The sequence below is a fragment of the Lepidochelys olivacea genome (assembly GCF_965140295.1).
Source record: "Lepidochelys olivacea isolate rLepOli2 genome assembly, chromosome: 4".
Classification (NCBI taxonomy): domain Eukaryota; kingdom Metazoa; phylum Chordata; order Testudines; family Cheloniidae; genus Lepidochelys; species Lepidochelys olivacea.
Window position 1 is genome coordinate 62,639,291 of NC_140414.1, and position 26,230 is coordinate 62,665,520.

General features: G+C 39.6%; 1 protein-coding gene across 2 annotated transcripts in view; it reads left to right on the forward strand.

The window, feature by feature from the left end:
- The window catches only part of ARHGAP10 (Rho GTPase activating protein 10), a 242,359-nt gene that overhangs the window by 152,900 nt on the left and 63,229 nt on the right, over nucleotides 1–26,230 (forward strand). For both annotated transcript variants that reach the window (XM_084625524.1, XM_084625525.1), the window contains 4 exons: nucleotides 5,552–5,639; nucleotides 8,904–8,962; nucleotides 11,842–11,947; nucleotides 12,592–12,751. In XM_084625524.1, the coding sequence (XP_084481650.1) occupies nucleotides 5,552–5,639; nucleotides 8,904–8,962; nucleotides 11,842–11,947; nucleotides 12,592–12,751 (413 nt within the window). The remainder of the gene's footprint in view (nucleotides 1–5,551; nucleotides 5,640–8,903; nucleotides 8,963–11,841; nucleotides 11,948–12,591; nucleotides 12,752–26,230) is intronic.

The window sequence follows — 26,230 nt, forward strand, 5'->3', positions numbered from 1 at the left end:
AGGGCAGCGTGCAGAGCTGCTTGGCTGCGCCTCCGTGTAGGAGCCGGGGGAGGGGACGGGGGGACATGATGCTGCTGCTGCTTCTGGGAGCTGCTTAAGGTAAGCGCTGTCTGGAGTCTGCACTCTTGACCCCCTCCCACACCTCAACCCCCTACACCAGCCCTGATCCCCATCCCGCCCTTCGAACCCCTCTGACCCAGCGTGGAACAAAATCCTGCATCCCCAGCCCCACCCCAGAGCCTGCACCCCCAACCGGAGCCCTCCCCCCTGCACCTATCCCCCCTGTCCCAGCCTGGAGCCCCTCCCGCACTCTGAACTCCTCATTTCTGGTCCCACCCCAGAGCCCGCAGCCTGAGTCAGAGCCCTTACCCCCTCTTGTACCCCAACCCCCAATTTTCTGAGAATTCATGGCCCGCCACACAATTTCCATACCCAGATGTGGCCCGAGGGCCAAAAAGTTTGCCCACCCCTAGCGTAGATGCTTACTACAAGGATGGGAGCGGTTCTCCTCTTGCTGTAGGTAATCCATCCCCATGAGAGGCGGTACGGAAGAATTCTTCAGTCGACCTAGTACTGTTTATACTGGAGGTTAGGGTGGCTTAACTACATCTGTCTGGGGTGTTGTTTTTTCACACTGCGCCCCCATCCCTCCTCGAGACATAGCTGTAACTTTTCAGTGTAGACCAGTCCATGATCATAGTCTACACTACAGAGCTATATCTGTATAACTATATCACTCCAGGGTATGGAAAACCCACACTTAGTTATACAGACTTAGTTATACAGTTATACCCCCATGTAGACAGCGCTATGTCGACGGGAGAACTTCTGCCATTGACATAGCAACCGCCTCTCAAGGAGGTGGATTAACTCTGCTGACAGGAGAAGTGCTGTATGTGAAGACAAGCCTTCGTTTAGACTCCGCCTACATGCACTTAGCAGTGGGTAGCTTATATATCATCTGATGTAATCCCTCTTCGCACTAATGCCACCAGAATATTTTTTTCTTTTTCTTCTGGAAAACTTGATACTCATTTAGTCCCAGTAGTCACACTTTTGCTGCCACACCATTGCTTCCAGAAAAGTGCTGGTGTTTGGCTGAATCTCCTCATCTGCCTAGTATCTTGCACCAAATTTATAGTCATGACTGCACAATGTGCAACATTTCCAAATTTCCTGTCCAGAGCACTGATAGTACATGCAGTTGGACAAGACCACAGGGATTAGTTCATTTTTATGGAGCTTCCAAACCTGTCACTTGACAGCAATGGTCTGATTCTCAGGGATTCATTGGTATTCAGAGAAGCTTGTTTGCAGTTTGCACCAGGCTCTTCTCCAGAACCATGCATGCTCCATCTGTGCTGATAACACAGTGTTCTTTGGCACAGAAAACTGGAGGAAACCAGAAAGTGAATTCATTTCATTACCCCAGACATTATGTGAATGACAAAGCGCTTTTATATTATACACTGCTGTCAATTCAGTGCCACCTGTAAGCCTTTTTTTTTTTTTTTTTAAAGCAGGCTGTCTCTTCAGGAGTGATGATGAGACTTCAGGCTTGAGGGCCTGTATGTCATATCAATCTGTCATAATGACCTTGCTAAATATTAATTTATATGGTGTCTTACTTTAATTAATCAATATTAACAATGCCCTGAGGTACTCTGTCAATGCATGTAAACTTGTCTGTATTTTAAAGCGTTGTAACAAGAAGGGAGTGTTAGGAATCATAAACCAAAATTAATGTAAACAACCAACACACAACAGATTCTGATGGCTGTTTAGCTGTGTTGGAATTAAAGACTCAGTAAGCAATAACCTTTTTTTAGCCATTAGCCATGGGAACAATTACCTGTCATCAGTTGAAGAACCTCGTTAGAATGCATTTGCTACCATGGGCGGTTTTTGTTTTTCTACTCACTGGTTTATCTAGGGTGTGCAGTTTTGGCAGTCAGATTTTCCTCTTTACCATTAGTGGTTCCAAATTAAATAGACTCAGGTTCCAGTGGTTCAGTAGCAGCTGGAAGAGATTATTGGGGATTCCAGCATCTGCTTTTACTTAATTTTTAAATTAGAAACACTTTTTTGCTCCTTTCCAAGATTCATGTAATGATTGGGAATTGAAAGATTATACTAATGTCAAGACAGCAAGAAACATCAACTAGAGAACATGTACTGTTATAGTCAGGTGCCCCTCCCCTCTCCCAATAGTTCACTGAAAGTATCATGATGTGATCCTGCTTGCATACTTATTTTTATGTGGTCTCAAGGAAGATTAGAGAAGGGTTTCTGTTTGTTATATAGTGCAGAAGGATCTAAAACATCTGATTAATCTATACCCCGTTGTATCTGAGTTTAAATATCCTTGATAAAATCCTCCTTCCAGTGTCATTAAAAATAAAACAAAACCCCATCTCTGATTGTCTCTGATTTAACTTTCAAGGTATTCACTTTTTTTTTTATAAGATCTCAAAGAGTTTTCAAGCTACTTTTATGTGTCATGGGCCATCCAATGTGTGTGGTCCAGAATGCAAAAAGATGAAAATAGACTTCAGATGCTAGGAATGGGTGTTGATCGTATATAGCCTTTTTGTCTCTTTTTGGAAAAGACATAAAACCAGAAGCAGCATAGTGGTGTATTGAAGGAGGGTGGAAAGACCTTAATTATGGGCCGGTTTCTGTAATACCTTATTCTCAAGGAGTCCCACCTGCCAGAGTAAAAATTTGTGGAATCAAGCCTTTCTTATGATCATAAATTAAATTCAGTTAAAGCAAAAAAATGCAGTTCTGTAAAACATAACACTATGTTCATTCTGTATTTGACTTACTTCTTGAATTTGTCTGTAACCTGTATAGGGCCTTGTTGTTCTGCTTTTCAGCAATAGTTTTGTTGAAATATGAATGACAAAGGATAACATTTTGTAAACAAAGGTCTCATTTTTGCATGAAATGGATATTAAATTAATCTTCTAACTTATTATAAACACAGATAGAGAGTCACCAGTTTGAAGGTGTCAGGAGTCTCAGTCTTAAGCCTTTCAGACTGCTCTGTTGTAGTGCAGCCAGCAGAATACTCAGTTCCACTCACTACTTTGTGTATGATTCACAGAATAAATAGTGTGTTATTTAAGTGCAACAATCTACAAAGAAACATGTTTTATAAAGTGACTTTATGATGAGGTGACTGTTAAAGTCTTGTATATTCTATTGATGGGTTCAGTTTTGACTTCTGACAGTGACTATCATGAAAAATGCCAGGCATCATATTTCATAGAAAAGAATTTTGCAAATCCACCTACATTTTAAAACAGCTGTGAAAGTTACTGCTCTGAATCTATTGTTTACCCTATTTTATATACAGCGTATTATAATACATTTAAACTCTCAAAGTGGCCATATTAAAATCAAAACTAGAAACAAAGCTGCTCCTCCTAACCTAGCTCAGTAAGCCCAACTGGTTTGTAACCCTATTTCCATAATATCAGAAATTTTTGGAGATTTAGAGCTGAATTTTCAATAATTTTTTAAATTTGCACACCTTTATTTGTGTGCACACAAATATTTGCATCTGCAGCTGCCATTCTTGTGTGTACATTTAGTTTTTGCATGCACAAACAGTTGTGTGTGCAAAATTGCCAGCATGAATGCCGAAATCCTATTGAGACCCCTTCGCAAATGTGATTCTTAAATGTTTAGGACACAGTGGAATGTAGAAGTAAAGTAGAATAAAGGAAACTGTTTAAATAAAAGACAACAGGCAGAACCAGAGAGTCAAAAAAGTGTTTGATCTCCATTTTTTTTTTGTAGTCTCACTGTTTGTTTTTTGGGGTGGGGCTAATAGGAGGGTAATCTTTGAAAAGTTCTAGTGTTTTGCTCCGGGGTGAATAATGGAATTCTTTCCCACAAATTTTACTATTTTTAAAAAGCAAAAATACATTCTAATATTTTAAGGATGATTATTCACAGTGTTTTCTGAAGTATGAATTTCAAATATGTCATTAACAAATTCCTCACAACCAAGTGCACCTTCTGATTTTGAAGGAGAGTCAGTGATGATTGAGGAGTTATTTGAAAACAGTGAAAATTTAATAGTGGATTACTAACATAGTCACTAGAGTCATTAGTTTCTGATGTGACAGCTGCTTTTTATTGCATGAAGTTAGTAAAAAGATTTCCTTCTCAGTGGAAAGAATGTGATTCTCAGAGCACAGGAATATGTTGGAAAAAAGAAAATAAAAGGTTCCATTTAGACAGTGTTCAGGTTTTTGGTTGATGGTTGGCTGGTAGCAAGTTGACAGAAAATGTTATCTGACTGGTATTTTAAAATAAGATTTAAATAATTGATTTAATGAGAGAGAATATTCAGTTACAGAAATAATTGGTTGGCACAGTCTTTAGAACATAATTATTTAGTCCCAGTTAGAAAGGACTGCACCTTTAATCAGGGTGCCTAATTTGATTTTTTAAATGTATCTGTCGTTTGTCCAACAAGCACAGTAACAAATGAATTCTGAATTGTAGGAACTGATCAAAATGTAATCCACGTTAATTACCATTGTTATAGTTTATTGCATGTTGCTGTCAGTGATTGTAATCAAAAAATGTTAAAGTGCTTAAAGGCACAAGACAATTGGCTATCATTTTATTTGTTCCTCAGTGGCTTTTTCTTTAAAGTGAGTTTGATCTGCATCTTTTCATGAATATTCCCATATTGAAAGCTCCCTGCCTCTTCTAAATAAGGGAGTTTGGAAATACCCCCTTCTATAAAGACAGGTTTCAGAGTAACAGCCGTGTTAGTCTGTCTTCGCAAAAAGAAAAGGAGTACTTGTAGGGAGAGTGGTCACTTTGGATAAGCTATTACCAGCAGGAGAGTGAGTTTGTGTGTGTGGTTTTTGGAGGGGGGTGAGGGAGTGAGAGAACCTGGATTTGTGCAGGAAATGGCCCACCTTGATTATCATACACATTGTGAAGAGAGTGGTCACTTTGGATGGGCTTTTACCAGCAGGAGAGTGAGTTTGGTGGGGGGGGGGGGGGAGGGTGAGAAAACCTGGATTTGTGCTGGAAATGGCCCAACTTGATGATCACTTTGGATAAGCTATTACGAGCAGGAAAGTGGGGTGGGAGGAGGTATTGTTTCATGGTCTCTGTGTGTATATAATGTCTTCTGCAGTCCCCTTCTATAAAGAAATTTCAAATGAAGCCTAGTTTAATTGTATTGCTCACTAAGGAGAGAAAAATCAGTGAAATAGTTTTAAAAGCACTTATAAGTAAATTTTCAAAAGAGACGGGTGTGTATTTTGGATTTGAAATGCTACTTCCGTTTTAATATTAAGAGGTAGAGGACAATTTTGGATTTAAACTAACAAACGTTTCTAAATTATTGACTCCAAATTTGATATTCTTCCATTCAGGGACCTTGAATTGTGTTGTTTCCTTTAGGATTATTATAATAATGTCTGATTTCACAGATTCTGCCATGAATTTAACTTTGATAAAATCTTTTATGTATGTATAGATTTAGATTTCTTTTTCCTTTATGGTCATTTGCTAGATGCAAAAACCTGCAGTGAAACTGATCTAGAAAACTCTGCAGATTGGGAAGTGAAGACGATTACTAGTGCTATGAAGCAGTACCTGAGGTAAGGGTCCATGTGTTAACTATTCATAATTGAACTCTAATTACCACAGATTGATGACAATGATGTTTTATTGTTGTTTTGGTTACTCGTATTTACTATTGTTTGGATGGAAGTCTACACTGACTACAAATCCACATATTTATTTAAGGCACTATATTTGCTTTGGGGATGGGGGTTTCATAATTTCACAAAGAGTGGATTAAGGTTAGTGACTGGCAAACTTCAAAATGTTCAGAGGGCATAAACACTTAAGTGTTTGGCTGATTCTCTAGAAATCTTGCCTCTGCAGAATTGGCCTTTCTTATAAAATTTGCTGATTCCAATTGGGTTAGGCTGTTCAACAGTATTTCTTGCTTAGGGTACTTTGGTAGAGCTGGTCCAAAAAAGGAGGGAGGAAAAAATCACAAAAATATCATTAAAAATAATTTGAAATGATATTTACATTTTGAAATCTGAAAAATTTGACTAGCTTTATATTTTGCTACTTCTCCTCCTGGTCCCAAGGAGCTGTAAGTTGCCAGGAGAAAAAGTAAGAGAAGTGCATCTTTAGAGGTTTGGGTCTGTTCTGTGTGCAGACCAGTTTTCTGGTTCCCTGTTGAGATATGCAGCTGAATTATGTAAGAATATACATCTTTTTGTGTGTCCATTATGGTTTAATATGAACAAAACATTTTTGTTTTGTTTGTTTTTTCTTGAAACCTAAACAGCGCTGGGTTTTCAGTGATGAAAATCCATTTAAATTCAAATTTAAAATCTTTTATATTAATTTTCCTGGTATCAATAAAGTGAACTAAAAAAAGATGAAGGAATTTTTAAGTATCAAGCTTGGCTCTTGAAGTATAGCTTATAGACTTCAGGGAGGAGAAAAAATATTTATTTAAATGAACAAAATAAAATAATATTGCTGATCCATAAGATCCTGATATTTTCTAAAGTAATTTTAAAACATGAATAAAGTCAACTCAATATACTTGACTTTTTAAAAAATGTTTGTCAAATTTTTCTGTAGTTGCTGTTACTTAATAAGAATTTTATTAGTTGATGGACAATATTTTTTATATGCAAATAACAATTTTAAGACATTTTAAAGGGGCATGATTTTCAGATGGTAGGTACTCAATACTTCCTGGATATTAGACCCCTTAATCCCTAAAAGCTAGAAAGCCAAAAATTGAGGCATCGTAAATCACTAGTCAGTTTTGAAAATTATGGCTATCAGCTCTCCAGCGCTTCCTGAAAGAAAAAGATAGTGTTGAAAAAAAAGTCTCTCTTTCTGTAACCTGAATCCTACAGTCCTTTGTGCTTACATTGTGACTCGCTAACCAGCGCAACTCAAATAGAAAATACTTGCAAAGAACTGTTGTGATCAGTTCATAGTTAACTGAATTTACAACAAAAATTCATAAAATATTTATGTTCAAATAAATTAAAGGAAATGATGATTTGTTCTTCAATATCTATGAACCAAAAGAAGGCATATTAATGGATAGACTACAGTGAATTATTCATTTAACTCTAGCATAGAGGGTTTTATATATTCCCTTGCATCTGATGTCAAAAAATATTCTGCTGCACTTCCTTATTTTTAAATAAAGGCATCTGGCCACCTGACTCTCTCTACCATCCCTGCCATGCAGGAAGAAAGATGAGATGCAATGGATGTGGTTTAATTGGCCCACAACTTTATTCACTTAAAATATCTGGGAATATCCAGCAATAAATTGTACAGTGCAGATCATCATTCTTTCCTTTATTGTTTTCACCTAAATGGGAGGTCAGCTGTCAGCCCTCCCCCTTTCCAGCCTGGACACAGCCAAACTGTGTCTAGGACCCTGTCTCCCTCTTCTTGTACGAGGGTTAGGAGTGGTAGAAAAAGTGGGCCGTGTGTGTGTCTTCTACCAGATGTTAGAAACCACAAACCCAGCTTCCTTAGGGGATGCATTCCCTAGTCTACTTCCAAGTGGTGGGTGGGAGACTGTTGTCCGGCTTGTTGGGGGAGAAGGTATAGCACTTCCCAGCTAGGAGAGTGAGCAAGGCTCAGAAACAGTTGCAAAAGTGGGGAGTGGGTCAGCATGGTGTGAGTCATCCTCAGGGACTGGAAGGTCTGGAGAGTTCAAGTCCTAGTAGGAGAAGCCCCTTTTCTCTGGACCAGGTAGAGCACCCACCCTCCCTCCCCGTCAGATGGCAAAATGCCAGGTTTAGTCAGGACCTGCTGTGGGCATCAGGCGAGCTGCTCCTTTCTGAGGGGCTGGGAAGGAATTTCCCCCTCACCACCAGATTGGCCTAGGTGGAGTGGGGTTCTTTTGCTTTCCCCCCAGCAGGTTTAGGGAGGGTTTTGTTATGGTGAGTAGGGAAGGGAGTTAGGCTATGATGTTGCAACTCATCATGTAAGTGTGGGGCAGATGTCTAGTGCAGGTACGCCACAAGGAAGTTACACAATGACCAGATATATGGCTTTATGTAGCCTACCTTAACCCTCATTTGAGGTAGGGCGATGGTAAGGTCCTAGCAAGGCAAAAAAACCCCACTCTGACTTGGCCAATCGGGTGAGGAGTGAAAAATTCCTTCTCAGCCCTGAAATAAAAAAGTGACTAGTTCAGTGCCCCGGCAGATCATGAAAAAAAATAGTTCTGTTCTAATCCCATTGGTGGGAAGGTGGGTGTTACTATCCCATGATTGATAAAAGTAAGGGCTTCTTCAGGAATGCACAGGATATGACACCCTGCCCCCAGGGATGGCGGGGGGGCAGAGAGGGGTGCAACTGGAGTGGATACGTGTTCGGCCACATCCTGTTCCTCCCTTACCTCCATTTAAATAAGTTCCTCCCCCCCACCCTTGTAACCCAATTGTACAGGGGTCTCTTAAAGGGGACACAGACCCACAACATTCACTTGCAGTGAGCACATTTTTAAAAGAAACTGATGAACAATTAGTTACACAGCATGCCTATATTTTCATGTGTAAGGCAATCTCAAAATGTACGGAAGGTGTTTATACTGTATTTGAGGCTTCACTTCAACTGGTGGAGTTTAGGTCTTGTGTTTAACCATGTTGTTTCCCTAGGATTGTGCTCTTATATGTCACGCTTCAGTTTGTATTATAAACCATTGAAATCCTTCATGCTGCCCCCACCGGGGGCTCTCCCCAGTGGAAGGTAACACTGCTTCATATTGAAAGACTTTCCTGCTCGGAATAAATACAAATAGAAACAAATGTACATGAACTTAGTGTATTTAGTGATTCCATGTCTTCTTTGTCTTCCAGAAGTCTTCCAGAGCCCCTAATGACGTATGATTTGCATGGAGAGTTCATCGTTCCTGCCAGTAAATATTTGACTACAGTTCAAATAGAACTATTTTATAATAGCACTGTTCTAGCACTCAGAAGCAGACATTGAAAATGTAGTCTCAAATAAATTGCTCATTTCAACTGAATAAATAACAGAGGTATAGGAAAAAATTGTAACCTTTCAAAAAAGAAAGTTGGGGATATTAATATGAAGTTAAATTGGGGTATGCAATATCTATAGATATAGCATATAGAGATCTATATATGTGTAAGCATATAAACCTTCATAGATACATAAATGCACTGTATATTGATAGACTCAATGGGGCAAGTTTTTGCTTGGCTTAGTGCACTTCACTCTGTTTTGATTTATATGAATTTTGTAGTTAGAATTTTAAAGTTCTGGATTTATTTCCTATATCAGTTATACCACAGTGAATATTATATACCCAGTTTTCTTGCAGTAGTTTGGAATGGCAATATTTCCATCTCGTTAAGCCATTTATAAAGAAATGAAATTTAGTAGGATACAGTATGCTTGGGGTGGGGGGAAAGAGAACAAGCTCCCTTGGATCATAAAAGTGACTGCCACTTGATCCTTGTTTTCAGAGCCACCTCTCTGGGAGGCCTGTATCCAAGCTGGGCTAAAGGTGCCTTGTATATTACTAGAAGAAGGGAATGTAAAGGCCAAATTAAAGTAGTTAAAGTAAAGTTAAAGTAAAGATGTAGAGAAGGTAGAGCAGCAGTTGTAGTTCAGCTGCATGATTTCTAATGTAAATGGAATTGTCTGAGGAGTAGAAATTGCATAAGAAAAAATGTTGGCAGAATAGCCAACAAATATTTAGCTGATTTGCTTTCCAGCCTGTGGCACTTCTGGCAATCCATGAGAATTGAAGTTAAAGTAAAATTTTGAGGACAATTGTTTTATCTTGTTGGCTAGTATTAAAGACTGGCAAAAACAGCAGAATGCTAGTTTCTAGTCCTTGCTAGAGTATTTTCATATTTCAAAAAAGAGATAGAACTTTACTGAACAGGTTTAGGTGTATGTGTGTGTGTGTATATATCTATCTATCTATTTGCTTACTCCATCATTGTGGTGATTGGATTTGATAAAACTAGATGTTTTTTTGCAAAATTCACAAGTGGCAACAAAGAGGAAATATTTTCTGACCTAGTACATAGTTAGCCTTGAAATTCACTGCCATACAATGTAATTGAGGTGAAGGGCTTAGTAGAATTCAAGACATTTACATAAATAATGAGTACATACAGAGTTACCTGAGATAGGATTTAAAATATTCCCTTTCCCCAAAGGAGATAACAGTATAAGTTTCTGTATTACCCTCCCCCGCATTTTATTAGGGTCTACTGGAAGATGTTTGTTTACTGGTCTTAAGAATACAATATCCACAAGTACTAAAAAATTGCATAAGCCCACATGTGCAATGGCTAAACTTGTCAAGCAAGGAGAAGAAACTTGAACAACACAACATTAATTTCAGCCATTCAGTTCTTTTTTTAAAAAAGCTTCCAAGTATCTTTCTAACCTAAGGTATAAAAATGTAGTAGATAATAAGGAATGGGCTGTTATTAAATTGCAGCAGAGCGTACTCCACCCCATTTTCTTAACAAGTATTGATTGAGGCAATCAGAAACCATTGACTGTGACACATAACACATTTGATGAAGCGTCACTTCATCTGACATTCAGGATTCCATGGTACTCTGAAGGACTTTTACTTTGAAGAGAGTTTGATTGTTTTTTGGGGGGCTCTCTGAATTTGGCTGATCAGAAGTAAAACTGTTGGCTTGCTGGTGGCATTTTCCTCAGTAAAGTTCCACCAAGTATGTTCTCTACCAAAAATATTTCCAAAGCTATTAAAAGAAACACCTAAGAGAAATGGCGGTTTTTTTTTTTTACAGTAAATACTTAACATCTGGAATAAGTTTAGGATAGTGCTGTCAGAGCAGTAGTATTAATTTCAGAACTTCTCAGGTTCACTGTGTCCTAATGCCCATAATAGTTTTCTGTTATGTACCGTGTCTTCAGTACTAACTTACAAAAAGATATGGTTTTATATACACCTTACTGTAATCCATTCTTCAGACTTAGTTTTATTAAGCCAAACAATAATGTAAAATAAAAAAAGACTGATTTATTTTTTCACATTTTACAAATCTTTTTCAGCTATTTAATCCCTGTTGTGGCCTAAATTGTTTGTTTCTTTGCTATGTACAAGGAAGCCATTGCTTCTTGACACCCAACTGTGCTACCAGTTATAACAGTGAGAGAGAGAGAGTTGATATCAAGAATCCTTTATCCTGGTAATCTAACTCTGCAGCCTTATCAGGGTTATTGGCCTACATCTTAAAAAGGTGTTAGTTTTTCTCTTATGAACCCTTTTCTCCTCTCTGAATGTTATTTTCTGGTGCAGTTTCTAATGGAAGGTGTTCTGAAGCAGTGTCAACAGCTGTCTAGCACCAACAAAACTCAATGTAAATGATAAGGATAATTAATAAGCGATGTCAAAAGGATAAAGAAGCATCCTTTCACACTTGGTTTTCACAATGAGATGCTGTAGCTAGTAACATGACCCCTTGCTTTGCAGTATTTTTCTAAGCATGTGTATGATGCAGTAGAATATCTGCATCTTTTTTTTTAAAATATAGATGAGCAGAAAGAGTCATCCATTTACAAGTGGATTGAAAATCACTTCACAAAATAAGAAATGGGCAGATAGTAGTAGAACAGGATGACTTGAAACACAATGTGCATGTATTCAATTCTGCTCTATTTGGAGATATCTAAGTGCAAAACCAAAGTATGCGAGGAATGTTTTGTTTTGGGGTGGGTGTGTATGGGTGGGGCAGGATTTCTGTCTTTGAGATACAGTTACTTGTTTCTGTTATGTAGAAAGTGGCAGCCCTGAGTCCAGAGTTAATGCTATCCACTTCTTGGTTCATAAACTTCCAGAGAAGAACAAAGAGATGCTGGACATTTTGGTGAAACATTTAGCAAAGTAAGCACCATGGCTTCTTTTATTAACCCCCCCCCCCCCCCCCCCGGCACAAAAAAAACCAAACAAAAACTATTTTATCTCTAATTGGGCTCATTAACTGTGGTTGGATCCAAGGCTGGTCATGACGCTATTTGACACAGTACCAGGCACCAAACCTATGGAAGTAGATGAGAAGTTTGACTGTGTGTTTTGTGGAGAAGAGGGCAGAAATCTAATCTGTTAATGAAGTCATATAAGTATTTACTTAGCAATTCTGCCAGCAATTGAGGGCTTGATTGAAGTGAGAAAGTGAATTTATATTTTCTCTTTTTGCAAATTCTGGCAAAGAGAATACTAGAGGTTTGTTAGCAAAATTAGGTTGGTTTCGCACTTACCGAAGTCCAAGGCTAAGTGCATTGTACACATTTAAGTTCAATAAATGACGACTTTTGTTTCTTCTTAAAATGCAGATGGAAGAATGGGTTTCCTACTTTCCACAATTCAACATGGTTTTATTTGGAGAAACTTTGAACAAAATAAACTTCTAAAATATGGATTAGGGAAATGTAATGTTTTCATTTGTAAAGTATACTGCAGTTTCCAAGAGTATTGGCAAATTTTCATAACTTGTTTCCTGTTTTTTTCTTCCAATTCTTTTGAAAAAGCGTTGCAGACCATGCCAAGAAAAATCTAATGACTGTAGCAAATTTAGGAGTAGTATTTGGACCAACCTTAATGAGGCCACAGGAAGAAACTGTGGCAGCTATAATGGACCTAAAGTTTCAGAATATCGTGGTGGAAATCCTTATAGAAAACCATGAGAAGGTGAGACTCTGTGTGTGTTTAAAAATTTGCTTGATAGCATTATTATTATGCATAGAATATGGCATGACCTAAACATTACCTTTTATGGGCATATGATTTTACATATGTACATACAGATTTTTCACACGTGCCCCATTGCCCCCATAATGATCACTTTTGTGTATGTAAATTGACCTATCAACATACACATCAAGCACGTTCAGATGCATATTTACTCAGAATGCACTTACATCTGTGCTATTTGTATACACGTGAGTTTTCGTGAACACTTGCACATGCACAAAGAAAGGGGCTCCTTCTGTCTATTGGATATGACAGCAGACTGGAAGTGAGAGAACCTCTGCTCTGTTTTCAGGTTTGCCATTAATTGTGCCTGAACTTGGATATACCATTAACCTTTCTGTGCCTGTTTTCCTCAGCTGTAAAACAGGACTCATAGACTTTGAGTTTTACAGGAGGAAAGCACTGTTTGAGAGCTAGGTATCGATAATATTCTTATTTAAAAAATTCTAATTTGAAATATGTTTTCATTTTCTCAAGTCTGCTTTCTACTATAAAAGTTACAATGGAAGCTGTTGCTGCCAGTTAAAGTACCCCACACAATGTTCTTCAGAGCAGACATTCGAAATATCATCTTGCATCCTCTCTTGGCTTCCCATCATTGCAGTCTAAACCCAGGGGTTCTGTTAGGCATCCCCTGCTTGACTTCCCCTTAGTGAGTCTTTTCAGCCTAGTTTGGCATCTTGAATTTAATTCCCCTTTTGTGAGGCCTCAGATGTCCTTCTTGGTTCTGTTGGGCTCCTCCTGGGTATAATTCCTTCTTGATTGGAGTGGTTGGGAGAAAAAGGTGGCAAATCCCAAGCCTTCCCACTCACATTGTCAAAATGAGCTGTCACAGTAGATTGTGCAGAAACTGGTATGATCATCTCTCTTTTCTTATGCTCTTTGAGCAGTGAAATAGTTAATACTTGAAATGTCAACATCATTAGCTATCTGAGTTAGACTCCGTTCAGATGAATGGGACAGCCTGCACCCCTTGGAACAATTGTTTCAGGTTCTGCAAAGGAACCCAAATGCAACACTTGGTTCATATTTTTTGAAGCTATCTCAGCAACTGTAACAACTATATATATATATATATATATATATATATATAGTTATATAGTTATATATATAGTTTTATATATATATATATAATTTATAGTTTAAATTCTGGAGACCAAAAATAAAAAGTCTTCCTGAAAAAGGTGCTGGTTTGCCATACTGTCACATAAAGGCTGAATCCAAGCCAGGGTCCATTTAATTCCTGTTTATCCAGATCCCTAAAAAACACATTATTGGCAAGCATAACACCAGGCTGGTTCTTTGCCATCTCAGCTGCTTATATTTTTTTAGAAACTGGACACTGGTTGAATGTTCGAACCAGCAATTGTTGTGGTTGTTCTTGTTCCCTGTGAAAAGAAGTGTAGCAGAGAAGTGGGGAATGCAGGGCTGGCCTTGCCATGAGGCGAACTGAGGCGGCCGCCTCAGGTGCCAGACTGGGGTGGGGCACCACTAGGACCCAGAGTGTAGAAAATTGTGTTTGTTGCTGGTGCATATATATTCTCTCTGCTCTAGATGCACAGAGATGGTGGAGTGCTGTGCTGGAGGAAGGAGGGCACAAGAGACATAACAGGCAGGCAGGAGAAAAGGTGAGAGGGAATAACAGAAAGCAGCAGGAGCTGCAGGGAAAGAGAGGAGCGGGGAGCCTCTTATGTACCTATCTAGCACCGCCAGGAGCCTGGATTGATTAACACCAGCTTCTCAGGGCGCTTTCTGTTTCCTGCTGCTTCTCTGAACCCATTTGAGGAGAACAGGCAGTCAACTGAAGTAGTAGGAGCCAGTTAGGCCCTTAAGACGCTGATATCTTCCTTCACTCAGGCCCTGCTACCAGCCTGCTTATTTGTCCCCTTCAGTTGAGTGCTGAGAGCCACTATAGCTGACACAGAACAGCAGTCATGAGTGAAAGAAGAAAACGCCCCTCTGGGGCAGCATTCAGAAAAAGAAAGCAAGCAAAGGAAGCTTTTCTATCTAAGCAGGAAGGAGCTCTCCTGAGATACATAGACACAAATGTTCATGGTGAGCCTTCTGGCCCCAGTGAGGATGTGAATGGTGAGGAGATGCCTGATCTTCCAGTTAGTCAGAGTGCAGGTGACCTGGCAGCTACTGCAGCATCCATATCTCCATCTCAAATGGATATAACCATGCACATTCCTGAAGAAACGTGTAGATCAGAGAAGAGTGTGGTGGATGCGCAAGAAACAGCTGCTGCTGAGTTTAGTTCCTTAAGTCTAGATGATCCAGGACTGTGGACCCACTTGAGCAGTAGCCTGAGGGACTTCCCTGTACTGCATGGGCCACAGCAAGGGAAAAACTTCATGTTCCCCAAAGACAATGAAAATAGAAGTTACCATCCAACACATTACTGGTGTGAAATCCCCAATGGTGACAAAGTGGAGAGGCCATGGCTTATGTATTCAAAACCCCAGAATGCTACATACTGTTTTTGTTGCAAACTCTTCCAGTCTAATGTTCCAGCCACATTGGGTTCTAAGGAGCAAAGGACTGGAAAAATCTGGCTAGAAATCTGGCATGCCATGAGAAGGCAGCAAATCACCAGAGAGCATTCCATAGGTGGAAAGAGCTTGAGATGAGACTAAGGTTACAGGCCACCATAGTTGATCAGCATCAAGAGAAGATTGCATCAGAGTCTCTTTACTGGCAAAATGGTCTAAAAAGGCTCATCGCCATTGTGAGAATACTTGCTACCCAAAACCTAGCACTGTGTGGCACTTCAGATCAGCTGTATGTGCCAACAATGGAAACTTCCTTAAAACTGTGAAGCTGATGGCTGAGTTTGATGCTGTAGTCCAGGAACATCTAAGAAGAGTCACCACCCAAGAAATGTACATACACCACTACCTTGGAAAAACAATTCAAAATGAGATCATACAGTTACTGGCAAGAAAAGTCAAACAGAAGATTGTGGCAGATCTGAAGTCAGCAAGATATTACTCTGTTATTCTGGACTGCACACCTGATATCAGCCATATGGAACAAATAACTTTAATGGTGCGTTTTGTAACAACAACAGAACCTAGTGAAAATGCCCCTGCAATGGTGACTGTCAGAGAGCATTTTCTAGAATTTATTGACATTGATGATACTACAGGAGCTGGTATGACAAACGTGCTTCTTAAAAAACTGGAAGACACAGGAGTTGCGATAGCTGACATGAGAGGTTAGGGCGACGATGATGGTGCCAACATGAGAGGAAAGAACAGAGGAGTGCAGACAGGGATCTGAGAGCTTTTTTTGTCCCAGACAGTTCTCATTCATTGAACTTGGTGGTCAGTAATGCAGCATCAGCTTCTAGTGAGGCTGCTGAATTTTTTAATGTAATTCAAAGCATGTATGTATTTTTCTCATCAATGGCAAATTTTGAAGCAACATCTGGGAACATCCTCTCTGACACTGAAACCACTGAGTGCCATACAATGGGAAAGTCGAGTGGAGGCGATAAAGCCTATCAAACACCAAATTGGGAAGATAGATGATGCCATAGTTACCATTATGGAGGATAATGCTATGACAGGAACTGTTCGTGGGAGAACAGTGGCAGAGGGAAATGGAATCACCAGAAACATACATAACTTCAAATTTCTGTGTGGCTTAGTGTTGTGGCATGACATACTGTTTGAAATAAATGTTGTAAGCAAGAGACTCCAAGGTGTTGACCTTGATATATCTGGAGCAATGGAACAACTGGACAAAGCAAAGTCATACCTACAGTCTTACCGGTCAGAAGAGGGATTTCAAAACATTCTGAAGAGTGCACAGTAGTTGGCATAGGAACTTCACACTGAAGCTATTTTCCCACCCATTCAAGAATACAAGAGTCATAGAAGACAATGACATTTTGATTATGAGGCATGGGATAATCCCATAAGAGACCCCAAACAACAATTCAAATTTAATTCTTTAACCAGGTGTTAGATTGTGCAGTACAGTAAGTTGAAGAACGTTTCATGCAGCTCGAGGAACACAGCAGCATAGTTGTGATGTTGTATAATATTCCAAAACTCCTCACTATACCTGAAGAAGACCTACACCAGCAATGCAGGGCACTAGTGACAGTGTTGACACATGATGACGTGCAATGTTGATGCGAGTGATTTAGGTGATGAACTGAAAGCCCTTTCAAGATACATTTCAGCAGGACCAACTCCAAAGGCTGTTCTGGAATCTATGTGCACAAATAAGATGACCACCCTCTTTCCAAATGCTTTTGTTGCTCTGCGCATACTTCTAACACTTCCTGTAACAGTTGCCAGTGGAGAAAGCAGCTTCTCCAAGCTGAAGTTAATGAAAAGACATCTACTCTCCACAGTGACACAGGAGAGGCTGGTCTGCCTTGCAACCATCTCAACAGAGCATGAGCTGGCCCAGAGTGTGGATCTTCAGCAGGAAGCAGTTCAAATCTTTGCAACCAAGAAGGCATGGAAAGCACCACTTTGATTATTCAAACAGATAAAAATGCCAGTGTTTACTATGCAGACAAGAAAAGTTACATTTGTTGTTCAGGCGTTTGAAGTTAAGTGTTACTTAAAATGTTTGAACAAGGCATTTTAAGTTGTTAGTTCTCCTTTATTGGGGTAGGTTTTAGAGTAGCAGCCGTGTTCGTCTGTATTCGCAAAAAGAAAAGGAGTACTTGTGGCACCTTAGAGACTAACCAATTTATTTGAGCACAAGCTTTCATGAGCTACAGCTCACTTCATTGGATGCATACTGTGGAAAGTATAGAAGATCTTTTTATACACACAAAGCATGAAAAAATGGGTGTTTACCACTACAAAAATTCACCAATGTGATATATGCCATCATGTGCCAGCAATGCCCCTCTGCCATGTACATTGGTCAAACTGGACAGTCTCTATGTAAAAGAATAAATGGACACAAATCAGATGTCAAGAATTATAACATTCATAAAACAGTCGGAGAACACTTCAATTTCTCTGGTCACGCGATTACAGACATGAAAGTTGCGATATTACAACAAAAAAACTTCAAATCCAGACTCCAGCGAGAAACTATTGAATTGGAATTCATTTGCAAATTGGATACAATTAACTTAGGCTTGAATAGAGACTGGGAGTGGCTAAGTCATTATGCAAGGCAACCCCTTGTCCGTCCGTCCGTCCGTGTCATCGTCCCCCCACTCCCGCCCCCCCCCCCGACGTTCTTGTTAAACCCTGCATTTGTGCTGGAAATGGCCCACCTTGATTATCATACACATTGTAAGGAGAGTGGTCACTTTAGATAAGCTATTACCAGCAGGAGAGTGGGTTTGTGTGTGTGTGTGGGGGGGGGGGAGATGAGAAAACCTGGATTTGTGCTGGAAATGGCCCAACTTGATTATCATACACATTGTAAGGAGAGTGATCACTTTAGATATTACCAGCAGGAGAGTGGGGTGGGAGGAGGTATTTTTTCATGCTTTGTGTGTATATAAAAAGAACTTCTACACTTTCCACAGTATGCATCCGATGAAGTGAGCTGTAGCTCACGAAAGCTTATGCTCAAATAAATTGGTTAGTCTCTAAGGTGCCACAAGTACTCCTTTTATTGGGGTAGGTAGCAGAGCAGTACCATGAGAGGAGTAGAACAGGAAGAAGGCAGAATTGAGACTTTTCAAAGTTTTGGCCCAAGCGAGGGAGTATGGAGTGTCATTTGAGCTCCTCGCCTCAGGTACCAAAATGTTGTGGGCCGGTCCTGGGGGAATAGAAAATACACCAAAGTGATACTGCATTAGCTTACACAACTCAATCTTTTATGCTTCCTTAGGATCTTGAAAGGGTTATCATTTATATATTTTTCTAAAGGGGCTTTTCTTGCCAGCAAGGATCTACCTTTCCCACTGACCCTTCTCTGTTGTGCACAGTGTTGGTGTTGCCCAGACTGACAGGAATCTCCAAGTCTGGTGGAGAGTGGACTCAGTGTATGACAGCTAAATGGGCAGGCAGACCCCTGTAGGGGTGCCACAGCCATTACGTAGTCAGACTAAACACATTTTCTTTTAAAAATGAATCTTCTTTCCTTGGCTCTCAACAAGTAGTTGGCAGTATAGGCCAAGAGGTGTATTAGCAGCAAGGTGCTCATTTTTGCATAGATAGTCTTCTTAATAACAATACTTCTACATGTGTCAGACTTTCCATAGAGATTTACATTATTTTTATTTTATTTATAACCTTGGTAAAATCCCAGGAGACAGTCTGCCAGCTGTGGGTACAATCCTGGCATGTTAAACACGTAGAGATGTGACATTTCATTCAGCTGTAAATCTCGCTCCTTGCTAATGATTAGCAGCTTCTGCTTTAGAGACTCTAAAATTGTGATAGTAGCAATTCTGTAGGGTCAAGACTGAGGTGCAGGGAGACGTTTGAAGTAACACTTACCCAGCTGCTGCCGGCCACAAGGCATGCTTCTAGCGTTTCATAGAGAAACCATCCTCTCTTTGGCATCAAATTCGATTCAATATTTAAAAAACAGAACATAACTTCAGAAGGGGATAGTGAACCTATTTTTCTAGTCCAAATTCAATTGGTTCAGTAGGTTTTAGTCAGTGAACAAAGATAAAACTGCACCACCTTTTATGATGCTGTCAAGCTGTCATTAAACATCATTAACGTTCTCTAAGCAGTGCCGTATGGGCAGCTTTGTTGACAGATCGCAACAACCCATTCTTAGTAAGAGAAATAATGAGTTAGGTTACTAGCTTTGAAATAATGGTGCAGTAACAGCCATCATCACTCAACTGAATCCTAATTAAAGAACTTTATACAATTTATGTGTGAAGAAAACTGGCTCTGGATTTGCTCTGGAATAAGAATATATTGCTTAATCCAGAAGCTATTTTTGAAGCTTTGTTAAGTACATTATTTTCTCTTAGCTGGAAAACAATCACTGCAGCTTTCACCTTGTTTACAGACCTTATATGTATTTCCAAGTAGTGGTGGCAAGCCAATTATAGTAGCTTTGTAGCTGTGGGTGTAGCAAATTTAAGTAGACCAGTACTGAGACACTGGAAGCAATGACTGCTGCAGCTACAGGAACCTGAGGGATCAGTAGCCAGCATTAGAATCAAAGTGAGATTAAGGATACAAGGGGTGAATGGGGATTAAGGAAAGATGAGTTAAGTATTCATATTTGTCAAATGTAAATGGGTGTATTAGGGAACACTCTGCTTTTGACACTCTGGCATCTACCCCAGACACCAGCTGGTAGGACCAGCTGCAGAAGGCAGGGACCTTCAAACATTTAGAGAACTTTTTCTGGACTTCCTCTGTTCTGTGCTGATTCGCTATTTGCTTCAACCCTTTCTCTCCCCCCTCTCTCACAATAATTTCACCTCGTTTTCACTCTACACCTGCACTTCTAACCCTTTTCGCCCTTGTCCTGTCCCCCCTCATCCTCTTCAGTATCCCCCTCTTCCTTCATGCTTATTTCTATTTATATTGCCTCATAACAAAACCCACCACCCAAAAATCATGGAACTAATATGATGTTTGCTGCCATCACATTGTTCACTCTGCTTGTGTGTAACACATACCCTGTACCCCATGCTGTGCCTGTTTTGTCTGTAAGCTCTTCAGGGCAAGAACCATCTACTAGTTTGGGTTTGCACAGTGCCTTGCACAATAGTGCTCTGTTCTTGCTTGGTCCTTAGGTACTACTGTAATAAACATGACCAATAATAATATTAACCTTTCATGAAAGAGGCCGTGATGTGTGTCTCCTTTTATTTCTCTTGGAGGGTTAAAGACTATTATTTGACCTTTTCCCAGGAGTTTTAGTGGCCAGGAGTTCCTGGCAATAGTTGCCCTAATGGTCTCTGCTCCTGAGTGCCATTGGAGGTATAGGAACCTGCACTCAGGAAGACTGTTCTTGCATTGCCTAGCAACATGAAGAGAGTAGACATCCTTGTCACCAAGCAGCATAATGTTTTGGCCTGTCATTGGAAAGACTGTCCAGTGAAATGAATGTAACCGTCACCATCCAAAAGTGTTACTTGTGTGCCATGGAGGCATACCTTAATGTGGAGTATTTTGGTTCCTCAACTCCAAAATAAGCTTCCGTTAAAAGAAAAAAAGTTGAAATAAAAAAAAAAAAGTGAAAAAGAAAATACGATGGGAAAAATGCTGGAAAAGAGGAAAAATCTCAGTGGGAAGAGAATAATTAAGTTTAAGTATGGGGGACGGATGAGAGGAGGACAGAATAGCAAGAAGAAATGGCAAAAACAGGAGGAAATGAAGATTACAAAGGAAAAAAAATTGAAAGATGGGCCAGACAAGAGTCCCATAAGGAAAGAAGGAAACCAGAGTCTACTAAGGAAAGAGTGCAAAGAGGCGAGGAGGAGTAAGGAAAGAATGAGACTCCTCCAAAGAATTTAGAAAAATTAAGTCCAGAGGCAAAAACTATCCAGAAATGTTCATTTTTAAAAGATAAAAGATTGCTGTTGGAAGAGTGAAGAATGTATTAATTCTTTTTCCTTCTTCAGCGTTATAAATGTTAAGTTAACTGGATGTAGCTTAAAATGTATCTTTATATGTCGTTTTGTAGTCTGTTCATATGGGGAACTCATTAAAGTGAAGTACCAATATTTGAATGTATTTTCATCATTTAGGTTTAAAGTACACATGTATTTTAAAATTAAAAGGTAGTTTAATATAGAGAAGTATTTTAATATTTTTATCTGTCAAGCTAGTAATTATTTCATATAATAAAACTTAGTACTCTTTTGTCTTAAAAGCACTCTGCAGACACTAATCTTCACAATAGTCATGATAGGGGTCAAGGAAATAGCCCCTTCTTACAGATGGGAAAACCAAAGCAAAGAGGTAAAGGTCTGCTCAAGACTGCAGAGTTAGTAAGGTGTGGCCACAAAGCAGCATGTTTAGCAACACTTCTAATTTCTGTTGACAAGTCACTGTTGCTGCAGAATGCTCAAGAATCTCTGGGACAGGGTGATAAAGCCATCTCTGAAGGCTCTTTCCTCCCTCAGCAGACTTCAAGGAGGAGTGGGGAGGCGGATCCTCAAAGAAGGGGAGGGAGGGAACCTTAGACTTAACAGACCTGTCTCAATGTTGGAAAACTTGATGTACCACCCAAGTCCCCTTTGCCATAAAGATTGGAATGGTGGACCAAGATATAGCATAAAACATGGCAGAGCTTCTTGAAACAGCCCATTCTGAATGCCTCTTGCTCTGGCATATGCTCATGCACCCTGCTTCTGGTTAGGGAAGATTTTACAGCAACACTTGGATTTTAATCCATCCAAGCACTTAAGCTTATTCTTAGTGTTAAGCACATGAGTAGTCAGTACCATCAGTGGGACTATACGTGTGCTCAAATGCTTTGCTGGATTGGGACTCCGAAAAGCAACAAAAAAAATAATCCATGCTGTATCCTGGTGGAGGGCAATTTAGCAAGGAGTCCTCTACACTGGGCAGGGCAGGGCTGGGTTTTTAAGTCCTTTCTCCATCCCAATAGATGGTTGTTGTACAGGGGGACCATGGTGGAAAGCAACCTCTGAAGGCAGCCTCATGATGTAGCAATACATTGAAAACAAATCATTGCATTCATTTTTTAAAAAATCTTCTATTTTGTAAGTCTTAAAGGGTAGCTTATAATATAGTGGAGGCTGTGTATCTGATCTTGATCCAATTGTGCAACAGCTGCTGAGATCAAAAGGAACCAAGCACGGTTCTGGGTATTGTAGTACTTGGCTCCAAGAAAATAAAAATTGTGTAAATCATCAGATCAGTGTAAAAAAAAAAAGTCTCAAGGTTTGAAAGCAGCTTGTCAAAACATTGACTACAAATGCATGCAATGCATGTGTGTATGGTCCATGCAGCATGGATGTAAGTGGACAATTCTTCTTTCTGTGTTTTCACATACATTAGATTACTGTGGAATACTTCTTTCAACTCCATATAAAATTTCCAAATGGAGTAGATTTCTGTTCTTTTTGAACAAAATGCAGCATTGACAAAATTCCTAGGCAGGCAAACAGAAATGAGACTAGTAAGTGGAATTCAAATGACTAATACTCTCTGTGGGGCTAGATGGCAAGGCTTGTTGAGGTACTGACTTGCATGTGTTTAGCCTAAGGAGATCACTTTGGAGGGCTCCAGAAGGAATGCTGCCAAATGTATTTGGTAATAAAAGGAAATACCAAGTCAGGAAATTTGACAGAAAATGCTCTATGAGAAAATGTAATCACAGCATTCTTGAAGATGTGAAAAAAGTTAAACCCTTCCATAGACTGAGCATTCCCTTGACTTATCCTCTGCTGCAGCTTCCCTTCATAAACAAAGTGCAGAATTTACAAGATTCCATCTTGTTGTTGTTTGTTGTCTAAACTGATCTAAATTACAAGCTGTCCAGTCTCAGGACTTGTCTTCACTACTGGGCTAAGTCGACCTAAATTATGCTACTCCAGCTACATGAATAACACAGCTGGAGTCAGCGTAGCTTAGGTCGATTTACCCAGTGTATTCCCTGTGCTGCGTCAACGGGAGACGCTCTCCAATTGGCTTAGCTTACTCTTCTCAGGGAGCTGGAGCACCGGGGTTGATCGGAGAGCACTTTGCGGTCCATTTTAGCGGGTCTTCACTAGACCAACTAAATCAACCCCTGTTGTATCGATTGGAGCAGCGTTGATTTTCCCCACAGTGAAGACCAGCCCTCAGCCAAATGGGTGTGAGTACCTAATTTGTCCCAGTGTTTCTGCCTACGTTCTTCATGAATTCTAACCCACCTTTGCTTTATTGAAGTTGTCTTTAGAATCGTGTATAATCCATTTTAGCAGCATTTCCCACCTAGCACAGTCAATATGTATTGCTTTGGTCACAACAGTTGTTTATTTGTATTGTGAAAAGCAAAAGGAGGACTTGTGGCACCGTAGAGACTAACCAATTTATTTGAGCATAAGCTTTCGTGAGCTACAGCTCACTTCCTCAGATGTAGCTCACGAAAGCTTATGCTCAAATAAATTGGTTAGTCTCTAAGGTGCCACAAGTACTCCTTTTCTTTTTGCGAATACAGACTAACACAGCTGTCACTCTGAAACCTGTATTTGTATTGTGGTCATCCCATCTGTCATCAGTCAAGATCAAGGCCTTATTGCGGTAGGTGCTATACAGAACATAATTAAAACATAGTCCCTGCCCCAAAGTACTTTCGAGCTAAGTGTAAAACAAATGACAAGAGATGGGTATAACCAATAGACTGGGGAGCACAAGATATGTATGTTTGTTAAGGAGTTCTGTAGTTGCACACTACAAACTGAATTAAAGATACGAATCCTTATTGTTTCATGGAAGGAAAAATAGTAGCAGGATTCTTACTATGCTAGTCAAGACCTGTTACATATAATTCCACTCTCAAAGATCATACTTCAAACCATTTCATTCCCGTGTTTCATACAACTAAATCTTTGATGGATAGATTGAATGTTGCCTGTATTCTCCATGTATAATTTTTCACAGATGCCCGTGTTTCATTTTGGAGATCTATTTATCTATATTTCTCTCTCATCGCTAAAGATAAAATGGGGGAATTGCCTTGTTAGGTTTGGTGAAGCTATTCTTTGGCTACACCCTAGCTGAGTTTTACAACATTCCCTTTTATCTTTGCAGCTGCCTCTTATTCCCTTTGCCAAGAAAGAGACATTCACATTCTCTTCCGGAATTCTTTATTTGCTCTTTTAGTAACTATATGTATGTTTTATTTGGGAAAGCTGTGAAATAGGATTATGTTGAGTAAATCACCCTCTTGTTTAAAGGCATTAATTGTTCCTTTAAATCTCTCATAACTAAACAAGACATGTAGAGCCTGCTCTACGTGGCTGTGATTTAAAGAGAGACCCCTTCCTTTTTTTTTTTTTATTCTCATTGATGCATTGATTCTCATTTAATTCTCATTCTAGTAGTAAAGTACAGTAATGAGAAGGTGGATTTCTGCTCACACTATGGACAGATGTGTGGCTATTTCAATCCTGGCATATCAGTTGCTAACTCTGTCTCCTCCACCCTTCAAAGAATAGCAACAAAATTTAGTAGTTCAGTGCAGTCTGTTCATTGCTATAAGGAGCATTCATGTCATGAATTGTTAAAATGTGGAACAAGATTAGGATACAGAAGAAGCTGCAGTTTTTGCACTACGAATCCTACTTTTAGAAAAGGCTGAGTCAGCAAACTCATAACTTGCAAGTGATCAGAGGACATAAGCTTTAACCTTGTTTCTCCCCTCCCCCTTTTCACAGCTGGCCTGTTAGACAGCAATCTCTTGTTTTAGAGTCTATATATAGTTTCTGCATTATAGTACAAATATGAGCCACATAGTTTAAGGAGAAAGGCAGGCCAATTGAATGGTGTAAGAGTATACAGACACCATCATGTGGCACTGAAATTTTGCCCAACTGATAGCTTTTTTGGCAACTTGTCAGGAGCTCAAGGACATTGTATTAAGAGGAGCTGACAGCAGATGTTCCATTTTTAGTATGGTGTTGAGACCCATGGACTCCACAGGTCCCAGCAAGCAGCACTTCATCTGAATATGAGTGGCCAGGCTGCTGGGACAGATTCTCTTTAAACTGCGTCTTTGTAGTGAAGATAAAGATGTGTGGGACTTCCTTTTAGAGCTCCATGGGCAGTCCTTGAAATACAGTGCTCTCAGTGTTGTCTGATTTATTGATTATATATTGATTATTATATTGCTTGCTTAAGAATTCTCATTTAGCATTCTGAGGCTTGATAGGTGCTTGTCCCAAGATCTGGCCCAATATTATTAAAATTACTGTTTAGTTGGGATGTGCATTATTGCAACACTTACAACTATTTATAATAGTTTTATGAATACAGTTAGCAAAGTTACAAACATTCTAACCCAGCAAGGTAAAAAGAGATAATACAATACACCTGAACATCCATATACTCTCACCATCCCTTGCAGAACAACCTAAAATGTTAAGTCATAATCTTCCTCCTCCTCATGTCCTTCCTTATCAGCACCACCAGTGGTTGTCCTCCTGGCATCTCCAAAGACACAAAGGCCAGGATATAAGTTTTATAATGTGTTATTTTAACACCACTAAACCTAATGCATATTCAGTAGGAGTTTCACTCCCTTTTCTTTATAGTTCCTCTCCCTAACTCATGTTGGGGTGCCCTTCTCCCGTACGTTATTAATCCTTGTACCTCAATCTTATTAGTATATACATTTGTTAGTTACCACGGCACACTGGTGATCAGACATCAGCTGATGTCACTAACTTGGAATATTCCAAATTGGTATAAACTAGCATCTTGTAGTTACCTGCCAGCAGTTTTGTCATTCAGCATTCTATGTTATATCTTATGATCTAGGGTTACTCTTGGT